This window comes from Trichechus manatus, unplaced genomic scaffold (assembly GCF_000243295.1).
Source record: "Trichechus manatus latirostris isolate Lorelei unplaced genomic scaffold, TriManLat1.0 scaffold00249, whole genome shotgun sequence".
Classification (NCBI taxonomy): domain Eukaryota; kingdom Metazoa; phylum Chordata; class Mammalia; order Sirenia; family Trichechidae; genus Trichechus; species Trichechus manatus.
In genome coordinates this window covers 1,598,397-1,620,821 of record NW_004444185.1, presented here as the reverse complement: position 1 = coordinate 1,620,821, position 22,425 = coordinate 1,598,397, and the positions used below count along the sequence as shown (strand labels likewise).

At 39.8% G+C, this 22,425-nt stretch overlaps 1 protein-coding gene across 1 annotated transcript in view; it reads right to left on the bottom strand.

The window, feature by feature from the left end:
• Window positions 1-21,592, bottom strand: part of PDE6D (phosphodiesterase 6D) — a 61,758-nt gene extending 40,166 nt beyond the window's left edge. Inside the window, exon 1 of the mRNA XM_004389498.3 lies at window positions 21,329-21,592. Within this exon, the coding sequence (XP_004389555.1) occupies window positions 21,329-21,378 (50 nt within the window). The 5' untranslated portion in view covers window positions 21,379-21,592. The remainder of the gene's footprint in view (window positions 1-21,328) is intronic.
• Between the last annotated feature and the right edge of the window lie 833 nt (window positions 21,593-22,425).

The following is a 22,425-nucleotide window of genomic DNA, read 5'->3' as shown; positions in this document are numbered from 1 at the left end:
ATAAGTATCAGTGTCCAAAACATGCCTGCTAAGCTGAATATCCACTCACTAACATGTTATCACCTTTCAATACCATACCATACCCAAGTGTCTCATCTCTTCCTGATTTGCATACGCAGACTAGATGGCCAAGGTCGATAGGACTATGGTCTCAGGTTAAGGCACAAACTCAGATCAAACAGTACTCAAAGGAGCACACATCCTACTATTACTCATTCAATAGGTAGAGCTGCTCCTGAAGTCTTTGGGCAGTGAAGTGCCTTGGAATCTTTCTCCTCAGAAGAAATGCTAAGTTTAAAAGCTCTTTAAATCACAGCTTCAACTCTGTGAATAAAATATCAAGTCTCTTTCTCTGGAACTAAAAATTGCACATTTCTGAACCCTTTATATATGGATATAGGTAGAGAAAATATTAAGTGGGGCAAAGATATGACAAACAGAGTCTTTCTTTTTTAGTCATTAGTCTTAATTGATTTACATATGCATGATATTTTAAGAATATAGGACAAATTATGAGATTCATGGGCTAGAGTGGCTCTCAACCTTGGCTGCATGTTAGAATCACCTGGGGAACCTGAAAAGTCCCAATGCCTAGACCACTCTCCAGGCCAGTTAAATCTGAATCTCTCGATATGGAACCTAGGCATCAGAATTTTTCAAAGTTCACCACGTGATTGATTCCATCGCAGAACCAGGATTCAGAACCATTACTTGAAAGAATATTTCCCCCTTAGAACCAACCCTGAATTACAGCTCTCTTAAGCTTTCAAGTGCATATAAATCCCCTGGGGGCCTTATTAAAATACAGATCCTAGTTTAGTCAGTCTGGGGTGCAACCTCATATTTTGCATTTCTAATCAGTTCCCAGGTAATGCCAATGTTACTGGCCAGAGACAACACTGAGTAGCTTTAGAATTCTTGGAAAGAAAATTCTCTTAAAGAATGAAAAGAAAAAACTAGAGCCACTGAAGCCCATATTCTACAGGAGGCGTGGTCTTCAGTGAATGAACAAAGAGGTCAGGCTGGGAGGTAAAAGATGTTTCTAGGAAAATAAGATTTTAGGGATCTGAAAGAAGGTTTGGAATAACAACACGTATTTTTCAGGTGAAAAACAATCATTGGAGCTTATGCATTTGTGTGCACAAAGGAGGGCAAGCGAGCATGGGGGAAAAGAGAGGTGGTTATTGTTGAGTTGATTCTGACTCATAGCGACCCAAAGTGAGAGCAGAACTGCCCTATTGGGTTTCCTAGGCTGAAATCATTTTACAGAAGCAGATTGCCAGGTCTTTTCTCCTGCAGAGTGGCTGGTGGGTTTGAACTGCCAACTTTTTTGTTAGCAGCTGAACGCTTAACCACTGTGCCACTAGGACTCGTTAAGAGAGGTGGACAGTGAGAGAAAAAAATCAAATGTCTAAAAAATAATTGTGAAAAAAATAAAACTCTTGGCTACAGTGCAGGAAAGAGATAGAGAAGCACTACAAGGGGAACTGCACAATCTATTTCTCTGCCAAAAACATGTTTGGGAACCACTATAGCTAATAAACTGAGGTCGGTGTGGATTAATAACCATCTTCCAGCAACTGCCTCTTGGGGACAAGGAGGAGACCCAGGAGTATGTCTCCCCTGACAGTGCTTTAGGAACCAACAACAAACAGTGAACTACCCGCTCCGCTGCTTCTCTGCGTGTGTAGAAAGAACAGGCTTGAGAATCTCAGAGGTGGAAGTCCTTTGCAGTTGCTTGGTAATACCTTTCTTTGCATTTTTAAACTAAAACAGACCTCACTAGAGATGGAGACTTTCCCATGGAAATTGGAAGTGGTTAGTATATTTTTAAAAAATGATAAATATTTAATATAGAAATATTCTTGAGTTACCACCAGACCTTTATTCCCCCACCGTGGTTTCTAAAAACAAGAAAATAGGAAAACCTTCATACAAAATGATTTGGAACAATCATACCAATCATCTGGTACACTCTATCACACATTCCTTATCAAACAGGCCACAACTAAGTAAACTTCTATTTATTTGAACAGAAGAAAACAAAAGGAGAAGACTTTACCAAGAAATGGAAAGAATTCTGTTCCTAGATTATGCATGCTACGTATCTTTTTTTTTTTTTTTTTTGTACTTTGGATGAAAGTTTACACAGCAAATTAGTTTCTCATTAAACAATTAATACACATATTGTTTTGTGACATTGGTTGCCAACCCCACCACATGTCAACACTCTCGTCTTCTTGACCTTGGGTTCCCCACTACCAGCTTTCCTGTCCCCTCTTGCCTTCTTGTCCTTGCCCCTGAGCTGGTGTGCCCACTTAGTCTCGTTTTGTTTTATGGGACTGTCTAATCTTTGACTGAAGGGTGAACCTCAGGAGTAACTTCAGTACTGAGTTAAAAGGGTGTCTGGGGGCCATACTCTTGGGGTTTCTCCAGTCTCTGTCAGACCAGTAAGTCTGGTCCTTTTGTGTCAGTTAGAATTTCGTTCTACATTTTTCTCCAGTTCTGTCCGGGACCCTCTATTGTGGTCCCTGTCAGAGGAGTCAGTGGTGGTAGCTAGGCACCATCTAGTTGTGCTGGACTTAGTCTGGTGGAGGCTGCGTAGTTGTGTTCCATTACATGCTACATGTCTTTTGGACGTAAGAATCTCTGACAGAGATGTATGCAATCATAACTATACCACTGATCTTTACACTTAGCACTTATTGACTATATAATGAGGATGGCTAATGTTTACTGAGTGCCAGACATTGTGATAAGTGCGTTGTATCTAAATTAATCCTCACAACTCTAATGAGATAGGCATTATAATTATAGCCCTTATATGGATGAGGAATCTGTGGTTTCTGATGTTAAGTACCTTGCCCCAAGGTCATGAAGTCAGTAAGTGGTAAAATGGGCTCTTAACATTTATACAACCCTGCCAGCTATCCTGTACATCCAGTTTGTACCAGGAAGAGATCATACTTGAGATTGGGGGATACAAGATGAACAGGTTAAGATCCCTAAACTCACGGGGCAAGCAAGCAGTCCTTCCAGGACACGAGGCCAGAAAAAAACCCAAACTATTGCCATCAAGTCGATTCCAACTCATAGTGACCCTACAGGACAGAGTAGAACTGCCCCATATTGTTTCCAAGGAGTGGCTGGTGGATTTGAACTGCTGACCTTTTGGTTAGCAGCCGAGCAATTAACCACTGTGCCACCAGGGCTCCTGAGGTTAGAAAGGCACTTCCAAATACTGCAGGATACGGAATGCCTCTTGGTGCTGTGGAATTCAGGCTCAGATGAAGTCAAGCATATTCAATACGGTAGCTTGATTTTCACTTAAGACAATATTTGATGCTTCTTAATTCTGATCCTGTTCACTCCATCTTCTGCAGCATGAGAAGAAAATAATTGTTCTATATTTGAAAATCTTTATACCAAATCAAGATATAAACCAATATACTAAAGGATAGGGAAATTTCAGATTTGGGAAGATTGTTTCAGGTTTGGGAAACATGAAGATGATAAAATCAAGTGCTTAGCAAAAGAAAAGACATCTGTGAGAGTTAAGAAAATTAGGTGGAGTAGATAAAATCCTATAAAGCAAAAATTATACTCAATGACACATGGGGTCACCATGAATCAGAATTGACTTGACAACAACTAACAACATACTGTATTAATTTCTTACCCGTTTTTGTTTTTCTCAACTTTATTTCTAATAAAAGAAAAACTATCTGCTCGACATTGTAGGGGATACTAATTTCAGGATATATTAATAATGCTGAGTAACTTTTTGTTCTATTAGAATGCTGAGCATTTCTTTCCTATTTAAGATTTTGTCTCATACAAGTGGTCAAAACTAAGGGACCCAGCATGTCTTAAAGTTCAGCAGCTTACAGCTGTTCCATTTTTAATAAAATTTTAAAAAGTAGTAGTACATTTAATTAATAATCTAGAAACACTGATCAAATAAATGGATAATACTTTCAACTTTAATATGAAGAACACAGTAACCTTTTGCACAAACTAAATTGTTCCCAAACATTTACTCCTTACAACTGTGAGTGCATTAAGAAAAGGAGCCCTGTCCTATTCATCTCTGCATCCCCAGCACTAGCACAGTGCCTGATATGTTTTGGTACATGATAAATGTTTGGTGAATGATTTAATTAATTAATGAGCAATATAATTTCATATTTCTAAGCTGACAGAATTTAAAATACTCTAAAAATATTTGTTTTCCTACATTTTCAATTGTTGGGTGGAGGAAGGAATAACATATACATAGTACATTAATCTTTCTTACTCTTCCATCAGTTTGGCCTAACAATCTTTAGAATTAACTTTGTAGTCTGTACACTTTCTAAGATCCGTTAGCATAGCTTCACTGAAATTTTCTCTTCCTTTCTTTGTCAAGGAGTAAGTACAAAATAAAAAAAAATTAAAGATGTAAGAGCTACCAGAGACAGCCTAGGTGTCTCCAGGACATTTTAAGCAACAGAGACTGGAGAAAGGATGCATTTATTGTGCTCTCTCTACTCAGGTACACACCTATGCACATAACCACACTTGACTCCTAAGCTAATTTGAAATTCATTTTCCTTTAAACTGCAATTTACATCATTGGTACATCCGGGCAGCAACAATATCTACCCCAGCAGTTTTCTAACGCTACTAGTGTATTCCATTGGTCAAAATTCATTCACTTTTGGGGTCTCTGATCCTTGATCTTTCATATATTCTTGATGGGTGAAAGACACATTTACAAAGAAGACACATTGCATAGCTAGAGACACTTTTCTATCTCAGGCAAGCTTTCCAGAACTTACTGAACCTAATGTTGTTGAACCACCTAAAACTATATAAAGTTGAATCTTAAAGCCACAACAGAACAGATCTAGTACCAGTTGAGGGTTTGGTCTCTTCCATTCAAATGGTAAGGAATGTTGCCTGTTGCCTTGAGCACATCAAGATTAATTCATTGCCGTCAAGTCGATTCCGACTCATAGTGACCCTACAGGACAGAGTAGAACTGCTCCATAGGGTTTCCAACGATAAACTGGTGGATTAGAACTGCTGATCTTTTGCATAGCTCTTAACCACTGTGCCACCAGGGCTCTACATCAGGACTGGGAGAATAAAAATCAGTCCAAGATTGAGGTTCTGGTTTCTCTTTCAAGTTTCTATAAAATCTCCAAAGGCTGAGGGAAATCTGTTGATTGTATTAGCCTAGCAATGGCTGTGAAGGTCAGTAATTCTTAACCTAGGCTTTATTATCATTGCAAATAAAGAAAGTCTTAACTTTTCACACTTCAGTCTTGAGTTCTTTTTCTTTAGCTAGCTTCCAAATGGTCTTGTTTAACTTGATAATCGCAGGCAACATAAGGGCAGGGAAAAGGTGAACAGTATTTCCAGCCTTATCTGGCACCTGGCTACATTCATGGCTTAAAGGTAATCCTCAAAGAAAGAAAAGGCAAGGTAAAAGAACTAATATTTGAGTACCTATGTATAATGTTGTTGTTGTTATTAGGTGCTGTCAAATCAGTTCCGACTCATAGTGATCCTATGTACAACAGAACAAAACACTGCCAGGTCCTGTGCCATCCTCAAAATCGTTGTTATGCTTGAGCCCATTGTTGCAGCTACTGTGTCAATCCATTTTGTTGAGGGTCTTCCTCTTTTTCCCTGACCCTCTAGTTTACCAAGCATGATATCCTTCTACAAGGACTGGTCCCTTAGATAACATGTCCAAAGTACGTGAGACAAAGTCTTACCATCTTCACTTCTATGGAGCATTCTGGCTGTACTTCTTCCAAGATAGATTTGTTTGTTCTTCTGGCAGTCAATGGTATACTTAATATTCTTCACCAACAGCGTAATTCAAGGGTGTCAGTTCTTCAGTCTTCCTTATGTATTGTCCAGCTTTCACGTGCATATGTGGTGACTGAAGATATCATGGCTTGGGTCAGGCGCACTTTAGTGCCCAAAATGACATTGCTTTTTAACACTTCAAAGAGGTCTTTTGCAGTAGATTTGCCCAATGCAATACATCGTTTGATTTCTTGACCGTGGCTTCCACGGGTGTTGACTGTGGATCCAACTAAAATGAAGTCCTTGACAACTTCAATCTTTTCTCCATTTATCATGATGTTGCTTACTGGTCCAGCTGTAAGGATTTCTGTTTTCTTTATGTTGAGGTACAATCCATACTGAAGACTGTAGTCTTTGATCTTCATCAGTAAATGCTTCAAGTCCTCTTCACTTTCAGCAAGCAAGGTTGTATCATGTGCACATTGCAAGTTGTTAAAGAGTCTTCCTCCAATCCTGGTGTCCTGTTCTTCTTCGTATAGTCTAGCTTCTTGGATTATTTGCTCAGCATACAGATTGAATAAGCATGGTGAAAGGATACAACCCTGACTTACACCTTTCCTGATTTTAAACCACGTAGTATCCCCTTGTTCTACTCGAACGACTGCCTCTTGGTCTATGTACAGGTTCCTCACGAGCACAATTAAATGCTCCGGAATTCCCATTCTTCGCAATGTTATCCATAATTTGTTATGATCCAAACAGTCGAATGCCTTTGCATAGTCAATAAAACACAGGTAAACATCTTTCTGCTATTCTCTGCTTTCAGACAAGATCCATCTGACATCAGCAATGATATCCCTGGTTCCACGTCCTCTTCTGAATCAGTTTGAACTTCTGGTAGTTCCCTATCGATGTACTGCTGCAACTGTTTTTGAACGATCGTCAGCAAAATTTTACTTGTGCGTGATATTAATGATATAGTTCGATAACTTCCGCATTCTGTTGGCTCACCTTTCTTTGGGAGGGGCACAAACATGGATCTCTTCCAGTTGGTTGGCCAGGTAGCTGTCTTCCAAATTTCTTAACATACACCAGTGAGCAACTCCAGCACTGCATCCGTTCGTTGAAACATCTCAATTGGTATTCCGTCAATTCCTGGAGCCTTGTTTTTGCCAATGCCTTCAGTGCAGCTTGGACTTACTTTTTCCTTCAGTACCATTAAAGAAAAAAAAAAAACAACTCATTGCCATTGAGTTGATTCCAACTCATAGCGACGCTACAGGACAGGGTAGAACTGCCCTGTAGAGTTTCCAAGGAGCACCTTGTGGATTTGAACTGCCAGTCTTTTGGTTAGCAGCTGTAGCTCTTAACCACTATGCCACCAGGGTTTCCTCAGTACCGTTAGTTCTTGATTATATGCTACCTCCTGAAATGGTTGAACATTGATCAATTCTTTTCGGTACAGTGATTCTGTGTATTCCTTCCATCTTCCTTTGAAACTTCCTGCGTCGTTCAATATTTTCTCCGTAGAATCCTAGGAGTTCAATATTTTTCTCAAGAACTCATAGCTAGTAAATAACATAGCTAGCATCCAGACAGAGGTCTGTCCACTACATACCCTTGGGAAGACAGTGGCGTTAGGCAGTTGTAGGGTCTTGAGTACCTTTGTAAGGACATGCCTCCAGAATAAGAGCTGAGGAAACTGATGAGAGAGTAAAAGAAAGGGAAGTAGATCCCCAAATACACCATGGAAATGGCCCTTTTGCCCTTCCTATCAGTGTTCTCTTGGGACATGGCTAGTAGAGGACAAGGATGATGTATTGAGTTATTGATACTATATGGACCCATTCCATAAACAAAATTTTATTTATGACAATGAAACCTCCCTCTTATAAGTTGCATTCAAATATTATTTCAGCTTAAATTTTCCAAAGAATGATCTCCTTCAAGTACAGCTACGATTAAAAACTTTTGATGATGTGATCTATGTTTGAATACTAAAAAGCAGTATCCCCTGCTTTTCTTTCTTTAGAATGATACCATAAATACCTTTAATTTGAAGGAGATTCAAGACCTTACAATTTTTTTTTTAACTTGTTAATCTTTTTTTTTTTTTTTTTTTTAAAGAAGCACTGTTCTAGGGGATAGAAAGAATAAAGCCTTTGCTCTTGCCCAGGTCTCATTCTAGTCCTGTGAGAGTATCTAATAAAAAAAATCCTCCCATCCTCAGACATTTATATTTTTGAGGAACATGTAAATTTCAGGCTTTGTAAATGGTTTAGGGAGTACTGATTTTTTACAAAAAGGGTCATGAGTTACTGATAGGTTAAAAGGACAATGGAGAATGGTGAAATAGGAAACTAGTGTTAAGCAGAAAGAACAATTTGATAATAAACAGGAAATCAACAGGCAACCAGGAATGCAGTAGGTATAAGAAATTGCTATATGCCTAGGGTGAAGAAATCAAGATGGTCAATCAAGGATTTTTGGAGGGAATAAGAGACCTCGTCCAGTCTCTGCCATCCATCCATTTCCAGAGTACCCTCTGTTCCAGCCCCATCTCCTACCTCACGTCTAGGTACACTCTACCCTCCAGTCTCACTTACTTGCCCCAATTCTCAAAGATATAATGTTCTTGAGCCTCAGTGCTTAGCTCCCTGCCTCTTTTGGCCTGGAATGTGCATCCCATCCTCAGCATTCTTAAAGACCCAGTGCCATGTCAATCTCCTCTCCAATTGTGGCCCTTGAGCCACCCCTAGGCAAAGATATACGATTCCTTCTCAGTGTACCTGTACGCTTGTACCTGCATCACAGAACTTCTCAGAATCTATAAGTTTGCAAGTCAAATTCCACTGGCACGGTATTATTTATCTTTATATTCTCAGTGCTTAGCACATAATCAGTTCTCAAATATGTGTTGAACCACAGAGTAAAATCAGAAGGGTTAATTAAAACTCTCTCCTTCAGGCTGAGCAACCAGAAAGGCTTATCAAAGAGTGTCTTGCCGTCATTTGGGGTTCAGTAGGCTGTGGAAAGGGCAAACTAGAGCCAGAGTTTAACAAGAAACAAAAAGCAGACAAACAACAAACAAACAAAAACTCCACTCTCTCTAAGGAACAAAAGCTAAGTCAGTCAGCCAAATTGTAGGTAAAACAAATTGGAATTTAAAAGCCCATTCTGCATTAAGCTGAATTTAATGACTTAGCAGAGTACCTGTAAATTATATATGAGCTTGTGGCTCATTGCCCGTTGAGTTGATTTCGACTCACAGTGACCCTCCTACAGGACTGAGAAGAACTGCCCCACAGGGTTTCCAAGGCTGTAAATCTTTACAGAAGCAGACTGTCACATCTTTTTCCCACAGAGTGGCTGGTGGCTTCGAACTACCAACCTTTAGGTTAGCAGCTGAGCACTTTAACCACAGCACCATCAGGGCTCCTCTCAGTACCTATAGTCTGAGGAATTTCAGGGTAAATAGATTTTTCAGGTAAAATGGCTGACTAAGCATATAATGATACATGCTAATGTCTACCATGGCAGAGCAGATCAATGTGAGGCAAAGCTTTCACATCAAGGTAGAAAGTAGCACCCTCCCCTTCCCTTCCTTTGGGGTAAAAGCAGCAGCGATGGCTAGCACTTAACAAAAGGAGCTCCTACTTAGTGCTACCCTAAGCAATGTCATCACAGGAAAGCCTTATCTTGCTCTGCTTTCCTAGTTTTGGTTGGGGCTTTTTCTTCTCTCTCTGCCTTTATGATATCTTCCCTCTCAATACTCTCCCCTCCTTGCTCACTTTCTACCTGAGTCCTTCATTTCCTTCTCTACTCCCACCTTCATTAATTCTTAAATACCACTTGGGTCACAGCTCTCCTTGTAAGCATCTTCTGCCCCAGCATTAGTAATCCAGAGCACCAGTAAGTTCTTAACAACCAATCCTTAAGTTTGTCAAATTCATGGATGTTTAAACATCTTCCTCCACACAACAATTTCCCAGTGGTATTTTTCCTCTTTATCGGGGGCAAGGTGAGAAAATACAAATGGTTCCCTGAGAAACCAGGTTTCAGGATCCTTGAAACACAATACGCAGCACTGTACTCAGTGGAGATATCCCTGTGAAATACTACTCTGGCCCTGGCAAAGATGCTGTGCTTGGAAAGCGTACAATCAAAAGTCAAACTGGCCTGGGAAACAGTGAAGGCAAGTAATTTAGTAATGAGAAAAAGATCACTGTTTGAAACAAAACCCAGTCTTCTCACTAGCAAAGTCAAACAATAAAACAAATCTTTCTTTTTCTAGTAGGTCCATTATTCTACCAATATATGGAGTTATGGGCCTGAAGCTGATCAGAAACAAGCAGGAACAGACATATCCAAAGGGATTCTTTGAGACTAACTTTTCATTTTTATTTGGTTCATAGCATCTTCTGATTGAGGAAGAGATGACACAAGGCTCTTTCTCAAGGATGTGTTCCCAAAAGGACTAGCCACTGTCTCTTGTTATTTGGAGGCATAGGGATAGTACCCTGAATCCTATCAAAACCCACATTCAGCTTCCTGAATTTTACCTAGCTTTAAAAGAATGCTGCGGTATTCAGAGGGAAATCAACTTCCTCAAATTATAACCCACTTAAAAAATAAAAGCTAAGCCAAAGATGATTTTTGTTTTCTCAAATGGGATATATGTGTCATCTTGGGGGCTTCCTTTGTTGCCATTCCAACAGCCTCAATTACTTCCCAGAATTGTGAAAAAGTGCTTCTCATGTTTAAGCTGGAGTAAAAACCAATCACGGAGACTCTGGCTTTTTAAACACTCGGAAACTAGCAAAAAGGAAAGTAACCCGTAACTTTAAAGCAAGGATAGATACGTAATTGTCGTAATATATTAGCAAGCATAATACATTTGAAGAGCTATGGTTGGCATGTATTATGTCATACAAATTTCTTAACATCTCTGTAAAGCAGATGGAGCAAGCATAATCTTTCTTTAATAGATGTTAGCAACTTGCACAAAGTCAGACATGTTAAATATGTGATTTTCATTCTTTAAAATTCCTAGGACATCAGATATCTTTTTTTTTAAACAGCAATCATATATTTAAGCTCACAATTCTATGAGGCAGCAATTGGGGCTGGGCTCAACTGTTCAGTCCTTCTGGTCAGGTTTGCGTTCACTTAAATGTCTATGGTCAGCTGCCAGCGTAGCCAATAGCTGGTTGGATTAGGATGCACTCAGACAGGATGGCTCATCCACAAGACCTCTTATCGTCCAGCACACAATTCTGGCCTTGTTCACATGGAGGCTGGAAAGAATTCCGAGGGAGGAGAGCACACAAGACTTGTTGAGGTCTAGGGTAATAACTGTCACAACATCATTTTCACCACATTCTCTTGGCCAAAGCAAATCACAAGACCAGCCCAGATTGAAGAGGTGGGTATAGAGACTTCACTTTTTTTTTTTTTTTTTAAGTCCCATTCATTTTTTTTTAAGTGAAAGTTTACAATTCAAGTTAGTCTCGCATACAAAAATTAATACATAGTTATGTGACCCTAGTTGCTCTCCCTACCCTGTGACAGCACACTACTCCTTTTCCACCCTGGATTTCCCATGTCCATTCAACCAGCTCCTGACCCTCTCTGCCTTCTCATCTTGCCTCTGGATAGGAGCTACCCATTTAATCTCATGTATCTACTTGAGCTAAGAAGCACACTCTTAACGAGTATCATTTTAGGACATCCGATTTCTTGAAACACTATTCTTCCTAACATTATTCTCTCATCTATTACCCATTTTCTAATCTTGACAAGTTATAGTTAATTTGTTTTCTCAACTATATAGTATTCTTGAAAAGATCACTAATGATCTATCAGGTATGATGGAACTCTCAGTACAGTCTCAAATAATGAATGAAATTTCCAGCAATCCCAAGGATTTGTTTTCAGTCCTCATTCTTCCTCATTCTTGACCCAAATCCCCCTTGAAACACTCTCCTCCCTCATCTTCATGACATCACTTTCCTTCCTCTCTGTTCCTCCCATGTATCTTGAAGATCAAACTGCCCAACACCTACTTATCCTCAAGATGCTATACAAATGACAGTTCTGAAGTCTTCCACAAGCCGGCAGCAGTAGTCATTCTTTTTCTGAGATTCCACAGCACTTTAAACTACCAGGCACTTACCACATTGTATTCAGATCGTTATTGCCTTTTTCCTCTCTCTTATATAATAAAAGCTCTTTGGACACGGACATTGGCTTATTATTTTGTATCTCCTGGGTTTAGCAGAGTATCTGGCTCTTACAGATTCTGCTAATGAATGCCTGAATGCATGGCCAGTAAGTGGCAGCACTAGAACCAGATCCCAGCTCTTTCAGCTCTGCCTCTGCTCTTTGCACAGAAGATGGCTCAAAAGCAATTAGGTCTTAGGGTTATATTCCTCACTCTTTATTCTGTGAAAGTGTTCAGACTGGATTCTCAGATTTCGCTCCTTTTTCTTAATCTGTCATTTAGAAGTGACCTGTCTAAGAGTCATACTTTGCAAATAGAACTGTCACCCTAGTAACAGTACCTAGTAACAGTAATGACTGTCATACGATTTGCTACTCCATATTTTTATCATGGAATTACAGAGAATAGTGCTAGACTGTTATCTTAATCCATAGTATTTACAGGAAATCTTTAACACTAACCCTAAATGCATATCACTCTATAACAGGAACCTTAGAGCTAGTTCTAAAACTTACCCACAATATACTTTCACTTGATACTTTTCATGGAGGTTTAAGGAAAAGGTTCCAGAATAAAACCGGACTAAATTAAGTTGGTCACAAGATAACTGTGTCTACTCTGAACAAAGCCAGGAAATATTCGCCTATCTGTGCTAAGGTCCAAAGACATCATACCAGACATTCTCTCCTTTTCCTACAAACGAGAAGATCTGAATTGCTCATCTGAAGACCACTTCTTTCTGGGATAACTTTGGTTAGTAATTTTACTGGACAAAGCCATACAGACACAATCTTGTGCTTATCAGACTTGGGTAACAATCTCCTGTGTTCAAACATGATCAGTTACTAATCAGATTCCTGTGAGTGGTCATCTCTTCACTACAGACGAACAGTGTTTAAAATGAAAAAATACGAAAAGAGAAGAATTCATTCCTGTATTGCTTAAATATTTTCTGGAAAATGTATTTTTTCAAGTAACTCTAATTGTTAGAAAATTCTTCCTTAAACCGCATAAAACTGTCCCCTGTATCTAAGAGTTGAAGAAAAACAAGAATATGGACATGACCACAATGGAAAAGAATAATTTTCAAGTGAAAAATAAATCTCACTGCGACTTAAAATACCAAGGAAAAATTTCTAACTCAACATCAATAACACAGCAACAAAAATAAATTCCCCAGAGAGGCATCATGGTAGACTGGAGAGAATGTGAACTTTGTAGAAAGCCAAACCAGGCTTTAGACTAAGGCTCTGCTTTTGAGTAACAACCTTTATTGGGGACCTTCGAGTCAGTTGTGACTCATAGCAATCCTATGTACAACAGAACGAAACACTGCCCAGACCTGTGCCATCCTCACAATCGTTGCTATGCTTGAGCCCACTGTTGCAGCCACTGTGTCATTCCATCTCATTGAGGGTCTGTCTCTTTTTTGGTGACCCTCTATTTTACCAAGCATGATGTCCCTCATGTATAAAATGGGGATAATAATGTATAGCATTGTTCTGATAAAGCAATGATGTATTACAGTGCTTTGAAAAATTGAAAAGCACCATAGGAATGTCAGAGCCGCGGCGGCACAGTGGTTAAGAGCTTGGCTGCTAACCAAAAGGTCAGCAGTTCGAATCTACCAGCCGCTCTTTGGAAACCCTGTAGGGCTGTTCTACTCTGTCCTATAGGTCACTACGAGTCAGAATCAACTTGACGGCAATCTATTTGATTTTTTTTTTTAATTGGAATGTCAGATGTTATTGTTGTTGCTAGGTGTCGTCAAGTTGGTTCCAACTCATAGCGACCCTATGTACAACAGAACGAAATGCTGTGCCATCCTCACAACCGTTGCCGTTTGAATCCACTGTTGCAGCCACTGTGTCAATCCACCTTGTTGAGGGTCTTTCTCTTTTTCGCTGACCCTTTACTTTACCAAGCATGATGTTCTTCTCAGGGACTGATCCCTCCTGATAAAATGTCCAAAGTACATGAGATGAAGTCTTGCCATCCTCGTTTCTAAGGAGTATTCTGGCTATACTTCTTCCAAGACAGATTTTATTAGGTCATCCCTTTTCTTGTGGCTGTATTTACAGTGTTATTTCTATGACAGCTATTTATGTTTAGTTCTCTAGACTTTACCTAAATTCAGAGGCAATAATTGCTCACCTATATTCTGAATTAGTATTGCCACAATGCACTAAAACAAAATACATCAATATTGAGTACCTAAGAAAGAACTGTCTGAAAAACAAAAAGGAATTTGAAATCATATGCTTCTATTACATTAAATCACAAAAAATGTTCTGCCTATTTTAGCTGTAGACCATATCGCAATAGAAACACTAGCTGAAAACAGTCCTTATTAACTAAGATAGGTTATTACCAATCCAAAGAATCATAGTGTTGGAAAAGGATTTTATAGTTCTTTTGGAGTTCATCTACTCTAATACCTTATCTGGTTTCATACATAATTTCCCTCTTCAACACGCCTAACTGACAGGTATCCATTTGCTGCCTAAATACTTTCTGGAAAGTGTCCCTCCCACCCCCACACTGCATGCCAGAAACTCTGTTAGAAACTGGGCTAAACACTGTCCCTTAGGACTTCTACCTCTGAGTCTTGCACTTCCTCTGAGAGCCACATACAAAAAACCAAACCAAACCTGTTGCCATCATAGAACACATTTAATTCCTCCTCTTTAGAACAGCATTTTAAACTTTGGAAGAGACTATTCATATCCTTGTCCAACTCTTTTTATCCTTAGGTTAAACTCTTGTTCGTTCTCCAATTGTATGTTTGGCACGTTTCCGGTGCCTTTCCTCTGCTCTAGCTTGTCCCTGCCTCTGCTCACTAGAAACTAAACAAGTTCCCCATGTGTGCTCCTGTGGCAGGACTAACACCTTCTTTGCCATAAACAATGTATTTCTTTTAGTCCAATCCACTGAGATCTTTTATAGTACTGGACTGTAAAAAAATATATTTGCTTTTCTTCCCAACTTCAAAATGATCAGTAGGTCAAAAGCAAAAAAGAATGCTGCTCTTAATATCTTGACAATTTGAGTTTTAAGCATTTAAGTATTGATTGAACAGCTGGACTACTGGACAAGATGACTTTTAAAATACCTTCCTATAATGCTAAAGCTCAGGAATAGGGACAAACATTCCAAAGGTAAGCCTTCTCATACTATAGGGATTTTTGGATGCAGAGTGCTGACAAGTGAGTACTGAGAGGCAAAAGAGGTCAAGTCTAATCAGGACCTGGAGCTGCCCAGTCCCAGCACCACTGCTGGCCCTCTATCAAATACAGTGATGACATAACCTGAATTTTCCATAAGAGTCTTACTGTGTTCTGTTCCATTTCTCCAAAAGTTACTATAATGTTTCTCCTTAAAGTATATTACATATTCCTGGAAAGAAACTTTGAAGACTGAAGAAGACTGTAAGTATCTAGTTATATTCCAAATTTCCCTCAAAAATGCAAAAGTAGGACTACCTGTTTAAAAATCCTAAGTAACAACAACAAAAAATCCTAAGTAACATAATCAATAGGACATTATATTTATTTAATCCATTCAGAATAATAATGATAACTTCTCAGAGCCCATTTGTGAGGATGCTGGAAAAACGAGCTACCAATCACAATCTACATGGAATCCATGACTAGGCAATCTGTGATCCAACAGTGTTGACTGGTTGTATGGATGCTGTATGTTTTGGTTGCTTTTCCAGACCTTGGGTTGATAAGCAAAAACTATATTTTAGGAAATCATAAACCTCAAATTCATTTTTAACACTCGGCCAAGGCAATTTATTAGGCAATACTAACATTCCAGAAAAGTTCAACAGTCTGGCAAGATGAGAAGGCAGAAAGGGATAGAAGCTAGTTGAATGGACATGGGAAATGCAGGGTGGAAAGGGGGAGTGTGCTGTCACATTATAAGGACAGCAACTAGGATCACACACAATACGTGCATAAATTTTTATATGAGAAACTAACTTGAGCTGTAAACTTCCACCTAAAGCACATACACACACACGAAGTTCAACAGTCTTCTATTCTTAATAAGGAAACCTAAGTGAGCAGAAGATGTAAAGCCAACTATTTTTGACTGGAGGTAAAGTCAAAGAACAAGGTGTTATGAAAAAGAGGATATGGGGGATCCAGGACCAAACTATGGCGAGGGGATATAAGAACACGAATGATGGTGCTTTCAGAAATCTTCCCAGCCAAACTGGTTCTTTTTGCTAACCTACCATAAACTGGAGTGTGATTACTCACTATACAACAAGGTAAATACTGTATACACATCAGTGCTTATTAATAGAATCATTTCTTCAAAGAGGCAAAGCAGAAAGATTATAGTTTCTTGGTAAGAAAAGAGAATAGCATGATGGTATTGGTTATATCTCAGAGAAATAAAAGGCTGTACAGTAATATTAACACTACTGTTATTATTAATAATATTAATTATTAATAAAGTGAATACTAACAGCAGTTAACATTTATTACTTACTATGTGCCAGGCACTGTACTCGGTTTTTTTATATGCAATCTCACGTACTTCTCATAACAACCCTCTGAGGTTGCCTTTCATTTTACAGATAGGGGAAACTCAAGCTCAAAGAGACTGAGTGCTCTGCCTCGGGTCGCAATGGTGGACGCAGGCAGTCTGAACCCAGAGCCCACGCTCTTAACTACTATGCTCTACTGCAGTTACACGTCAACTTTTTTTTTTTGGGGGGGGGTGACATGTCAACTTTTGACAGATACCAGTTACTCTCCATAAAGGCTAAACACACGCGCGCGCGCACACACACACACACAGAGTGAATGAGAGTGCTCCTTCCTCCCCAAAATTGCACTGAATATTAATAAACTTTTAAATTTTTGTCAATTAATTGGGAAAAAAGGAATAACTTATTTTAATAAGGTTAAGCATCCCTTTATTTATTGGTCATTTATATTTTTTTTTCTTTTGTGAACTGTTCATATCCTTTGTCCATTTTGAGTTAATTATCTTATTGATTTGCAGCAGTCATTTACATTTTGGGTATTATATTAATATCTGGAATATAGATAAATAAAGAAATGGAGGAAAATTAGCTAACTATTAAAAAAACTTAGATTACTACTTCACATTTTACAAATAAAGCAAATTCCAGATGGATTAAAGATAAAGAAACTATAAAAGCATAATTCTTTCTTAAGCTAATCTGTCAGTTTCTTGATATTAATTTGTAGAAGTTGTATATTTACTCTGAGGAAAAAGTAATTTGAATAGTAAATAGGCATAACTGTGCAGTATAACACGACTGTGACAAATCTGTGTCACTGAAAGTAACTTGAAAATTATGAACGTCAAATTTATTAAGTAAAAAAAGCAAGTTATGAAATAATATTTATGATTCCATTTTTATAAAAGCAAATACATTAAATATTAGCTACACTAGGACATACTAAAATGTTAACAATGGTTATTACTGGGTGGCTGGAATTTGTGTTAGAAATATTAAATACTGTTTTTAAAAATGCATTGTGTTTGAAGATATCCCTCCCAAAAAGACATAAAGATGGTTAAACTTCTGGAAGGAAGGGACTGTGACTAATTCACTTTTGTATCCTTCAAGTGCACAAGTGTCCTATACATAATCACCACTCAACAGATATTTGTTGAATGAATGAAATGAAGGAAGGAGGATACAAACATCAATCTCTCTATTAGCTACTTAAAAAAACACCAAACCAAACCTGTTGCCATTGAGTCAATTCTGACTCATAGCAACCATCAGCTACTTATGATAATCAAATCCAAAATCTTTGCAGGAAAATCACATTTGTTCTCCAAGTAACATTTCATTCATAACTTTAATTTAAAATTAGGAAATGTTATGCTTTTAACAAACAAGAAAGAAATATAAGACTTTTAATGTGTACGAGCTGGGGTGCGGTGAAGGTGATATGAGAAAGTAATCTTACAAATGATTTATTTTTGAAACAACTTAGGCAAATATAAAAGCTCATACTGAATTCTCTCAGATGCAAAGATTATATCTGATTTAGGCAATATGTTATTTATACTTTTAGAGTATCTACTATGGGCATATAGGCAAGGTTCTGTGTGAATAATAGAGACATAAATACTTATAAAGACCTTACAATATGACTTTAAACACACACTCTGCTCATACTGTTAACTATACTAAAACATACAATAAAACTGTAATAATTAAACGAATGTGTACAAGCACAGGACGAGACAAATGGATTAAAACACAAATATTCCAAAAATCAACCCACACCTTATAGAAATTCAGTATATGATAAAGATGGCATTTCAAAGCTGTGGGGAAACAATGGACTAATTACTTAGCAAACAGTATTGGATAACTGGCTATCTAAACAGCAGAAAAAGTTAGATTTCTATCATGCATCACACATACAAAGACACTGCAAATAGATGAAAGAGCTAATTAAAAAGAGAAGAAAACATAGGAAGATATTTCATTAATACTGGGATAAGAAGGTCTTTTTAAACAAGACACAAAAATGCAGAAGCCATACAGAAAATATTGACAAATTTGACAACAATTTAAAAATTTTGTTCAATAACAGAAAGAGAGACAAGCAATACACTGAGAGAAAATATTTGCAACACACCTAACAGGCGAAGGATTAATACTAAAATATATAAAGAACACCTATAAAGCAATAAGAAAAATAAACAATTCAATAGTAAAATGGGCATAAACAATATTAATAAGCAATCAACAGAAGAACAAGAAATGACCAAACAGATCTCCAACTTTTATAGTAGTAATAATAACAACAACACATAATGGCTACTACGTATCAGGTACTTTTCTAAGTGGTTTAGATACCAACTCTTTTAATCTTCACAACAACCCTGTGAGGTGGGTACTATTATTTATCCCCATTTTCAGTTGATGAAATTGAGGTAGAGGTTTTAAAAGTTGCTCAGGGACAACAACCAGGGGTGCAGGGCTGGGATTCCAACACAGACAGTATATCTCTAGAGGAGTCCAGCCTCTTAAACACTATCTATATTACTTTTCCAGAGATCTAGGAATCCAGGGACATACACACTAAAACAAGATATCATTTATTGTCTAAATTGGGAAAAATAAAAAGACTGACATACTGGATGTGGGAAAATGAGAATTGCCAACACTGTTGCTGGGAGAGTATAATGGAGCTTTCCTACTGTAGTAATAAAATCATTCTTACAGAAAGTTCAGCAAAACAATGTACTCAATAAAAGGCAGCCAATAGTCAGTTTCTTACTAAAACATTAATTTTATTGTTTCTTGATGGTACTACCAAATCCTAAAACTCCTTCTTTCCTTTTCTCTCTTAATCCTCAAATACCAGTAAAAGCTACCAGAGGATGATCAATCCATTGCTCCCATGCTAACCTTTTCACGTGGCTGCTTCCCTTGTGCTAAAGGATTTTGTCAGCGCAGGTCAAACTTTCCATGAAAACCTGTTTCTAGATGCAGTAATGTCATCACTGAATTGGTAAACTCACTTTTTCTTTTAGTGGTTGACACAGGTTCTGTTTTCTACTATTTTCCATATCTGTCTCTCAGCTTCTTTCTCAATAGGTTCAAGAGCCAAGACTGAAGGTGACAAGCTCAAACTTTCCCTGTCTGCTTTGTTCAGCAGTCATTAAAAAGACCCTTTCTTGTTTTCAGCATTAAGTTAATTCCAATCAGACAGAAGTATTCTTTCTGAAACCTCTCAGCTCTCCACAGCCTCTGGTTTACTGTCTACAGCATACATGTTAAATAATATAAATTACTTAAGGGAAAAATAAAACTCATGTCAGAGCTTTGCTAACACTACAGTCATCCCTATCTACTTTACAGGCTTCATTATGAAGAGAAAGGTACATGGAGCCACATAAAAAAGGCTGTTACTAAAATTCACTATAGAAAAGTAATAAAAATTTATCATGAAGGGCAGTATGCAAAAGTGATACAGCACTCAATTAAAAAGAAAAAGCATATCAGGTCAGCTTCCATTTAAAAAATGTCATTTATACATCCAAAACTTCCTGTACCTGTTTCTCATTTTGTGTCCTAAAAATTACTACCAACTTGTCTTCTGATTAAGACCAAGTAATTCAAATTTGCAGGGGTGAAATGGGCACTGAGAAAACATAATGACCAGCTCAGAGAACTGTGCTTGACTAAACCTCCAGGGGGAAAGTCCTGAAGTGATGGCTACATTTTCAGTGAGAGAAATTTAAGACTGTTCCACACTGTATGGATTGGATGTAACAAGAGATTAAGGTGAGCAAGAAAATGTAAAATTGGCACACACAAGAATGTATTTTTTATCTGCAGCATATGGTTGCAGATAAACACTCCATGAAAACACGGGCTTTCTTAGTGCATTAAAGAGAGAAGGTGGTAAAAGTGATATCACAACAGGCCTGCGGCAATGATTTCTATACCCTACTATAGCCTACCGTATCCCCAGAGTTATCAAATCATTGCTGGACAGCTCCACCATGCCTACGCGTTTCCGAAACTTAGGAGCAAGCCAAGACACCTTTGCTAGGAGTCCCAGTGCAAACCTAAAGCGTATCAAGGTATCTCACACACAGTTTAGGGTCCTCATTTTTTCTGGAAACAAAACAGAAGAGCTGAGAGGAGAAGTAGTGACCATCCAATGCCTCAAAAGGCCAAGAGAGAGTTAAGATAAGGTCGATCTCGGACTTCTCCTGCCCACCTTCCTCTACTCCGGCCCTGGAAGAAGCCACAAGTGAGGAAGAGAAGTAACAAGGCGGGGGCGGGGAGGGGGCTCGGAGAGTCGAACACAAGCCTTCACATTTGTCCCACACTAGGTCACTCCCTCCAAGTCACCTTCCCAGTTCCCCCGTGGGCTTCCCGCCAACGAGGCTCCTGGGCTTCGAGGGGGCTTACCACGCCATCCACCCGCTGCGGGCCGCAGCCCCTGCCGACCTCGGGGTCCCGGCTGGAGCTCGGAACCCAGCGGGTCTTCACGACACCCATTTCCGACGCCTGGCGCCTCTGCCGGCCCAATTCCCGGGGCTCCCGCGCCTCCACCCCCGGGCTCCTATCAACGTCCCCTTCCTCCCTCAGGGCGCCCCTCGGCCCGCCTCCAGCGCCCGTCCTGCGGGGGGCCCGGGACGCCGTCCTGTGCTCGCCCCTCCCGCCGCCCTTGTCGGGTGCTCACTCGGCGCGGACCCGGTCCCGGCTGGTCTCCTCAGGGAGCGGCTGCCTCCCGGTCCTCCCGGCCCCGCCCCGCCCCACTCCCGGGCGGATACAGTTTGAAGCCCCTCAGGATCTCCTTGGCCCGCTCGTCCTTGGCTGACATGATGCGGCGGCCGCCGCCCGCGGCTGTCACACGCTGGCCCGGCGGAGCCTCGCAGACGATGCCGAGGAGCCGAGGAAGGAGCCGCAGCCCGACTGGAGACCTCGGGCGAACAGCGGCAGCAGCCAGATCCGGACCGGCCTCTCCCTCCTCTCAGCTCCCGCTCCTTATCCCTTCTCCTTCCCCCTAGCCTCCGAGCGCCCGCCCCGCAGCCAATGGAGAGCCCGCCTCGGCGATTGGCATCCTGATCAGCCAATAAAAAGATACAGCGACTTCGCAGGGTGACGGGGAGCGTCAGTGGGAAGAGACCTCTCGGGGAAGTCCCTTAGGACAAATTTTTTTTTTTTTTTTTTCACCTGGAGTTGTTGCCTGGAGTTTGCCCCAGGGGAGAGTTGGCTTCAAGGACTCCAAGGGCCTGCTCCCGCCGCTGGGCACACTAGGGCTTTGAGATGAAGGCCGGTTGCACTATGCGATGCGGCCGAGACTACATTTCCCAGCATTCCACGGGCGCTCCCGGGGAACCACAGATCCCAGTAAGCAACAAAGAGGCCCCCAGGGACTACAAATCCCAGCATTCCATGCACTCCGTTTCTCAGTAACTTAGACTCCAGCGTGCCCGAGTGTGCGCGAATACATAAACCGGTCATTAAGTCTCCCTAGTTTCTGAATCCGAGATTTGAGACCAGGCAGGAAGACCATCTTCACCTTGAAATGAAGACGACAGCCCACAGAAAGCTAACTTCTCTTTACATGGAACTCAGCATTCTCCTGCAAATCACGGTAAGGCTGCAAACAACAAAAAAAACCACACTGATTTAACCATGAAAGAGACCAACAAAATGACTGCTTCAAATTGTGCTTGTGTGTTGGTCTGGGGCGTCTTTTACTTGGTTTGCAGGGGTTTCTGGTGTGTTCATGCATTGGACTGGGAGATATATTGACTATAAATTCAGAATATCAATACAGTTAGGGACTTAAGAGAATTTGCTAATCCAACCCCTGTTGTTTTACATATGAGGAAACTGAGGCCCAGGAGGCAAAGAGATTGGC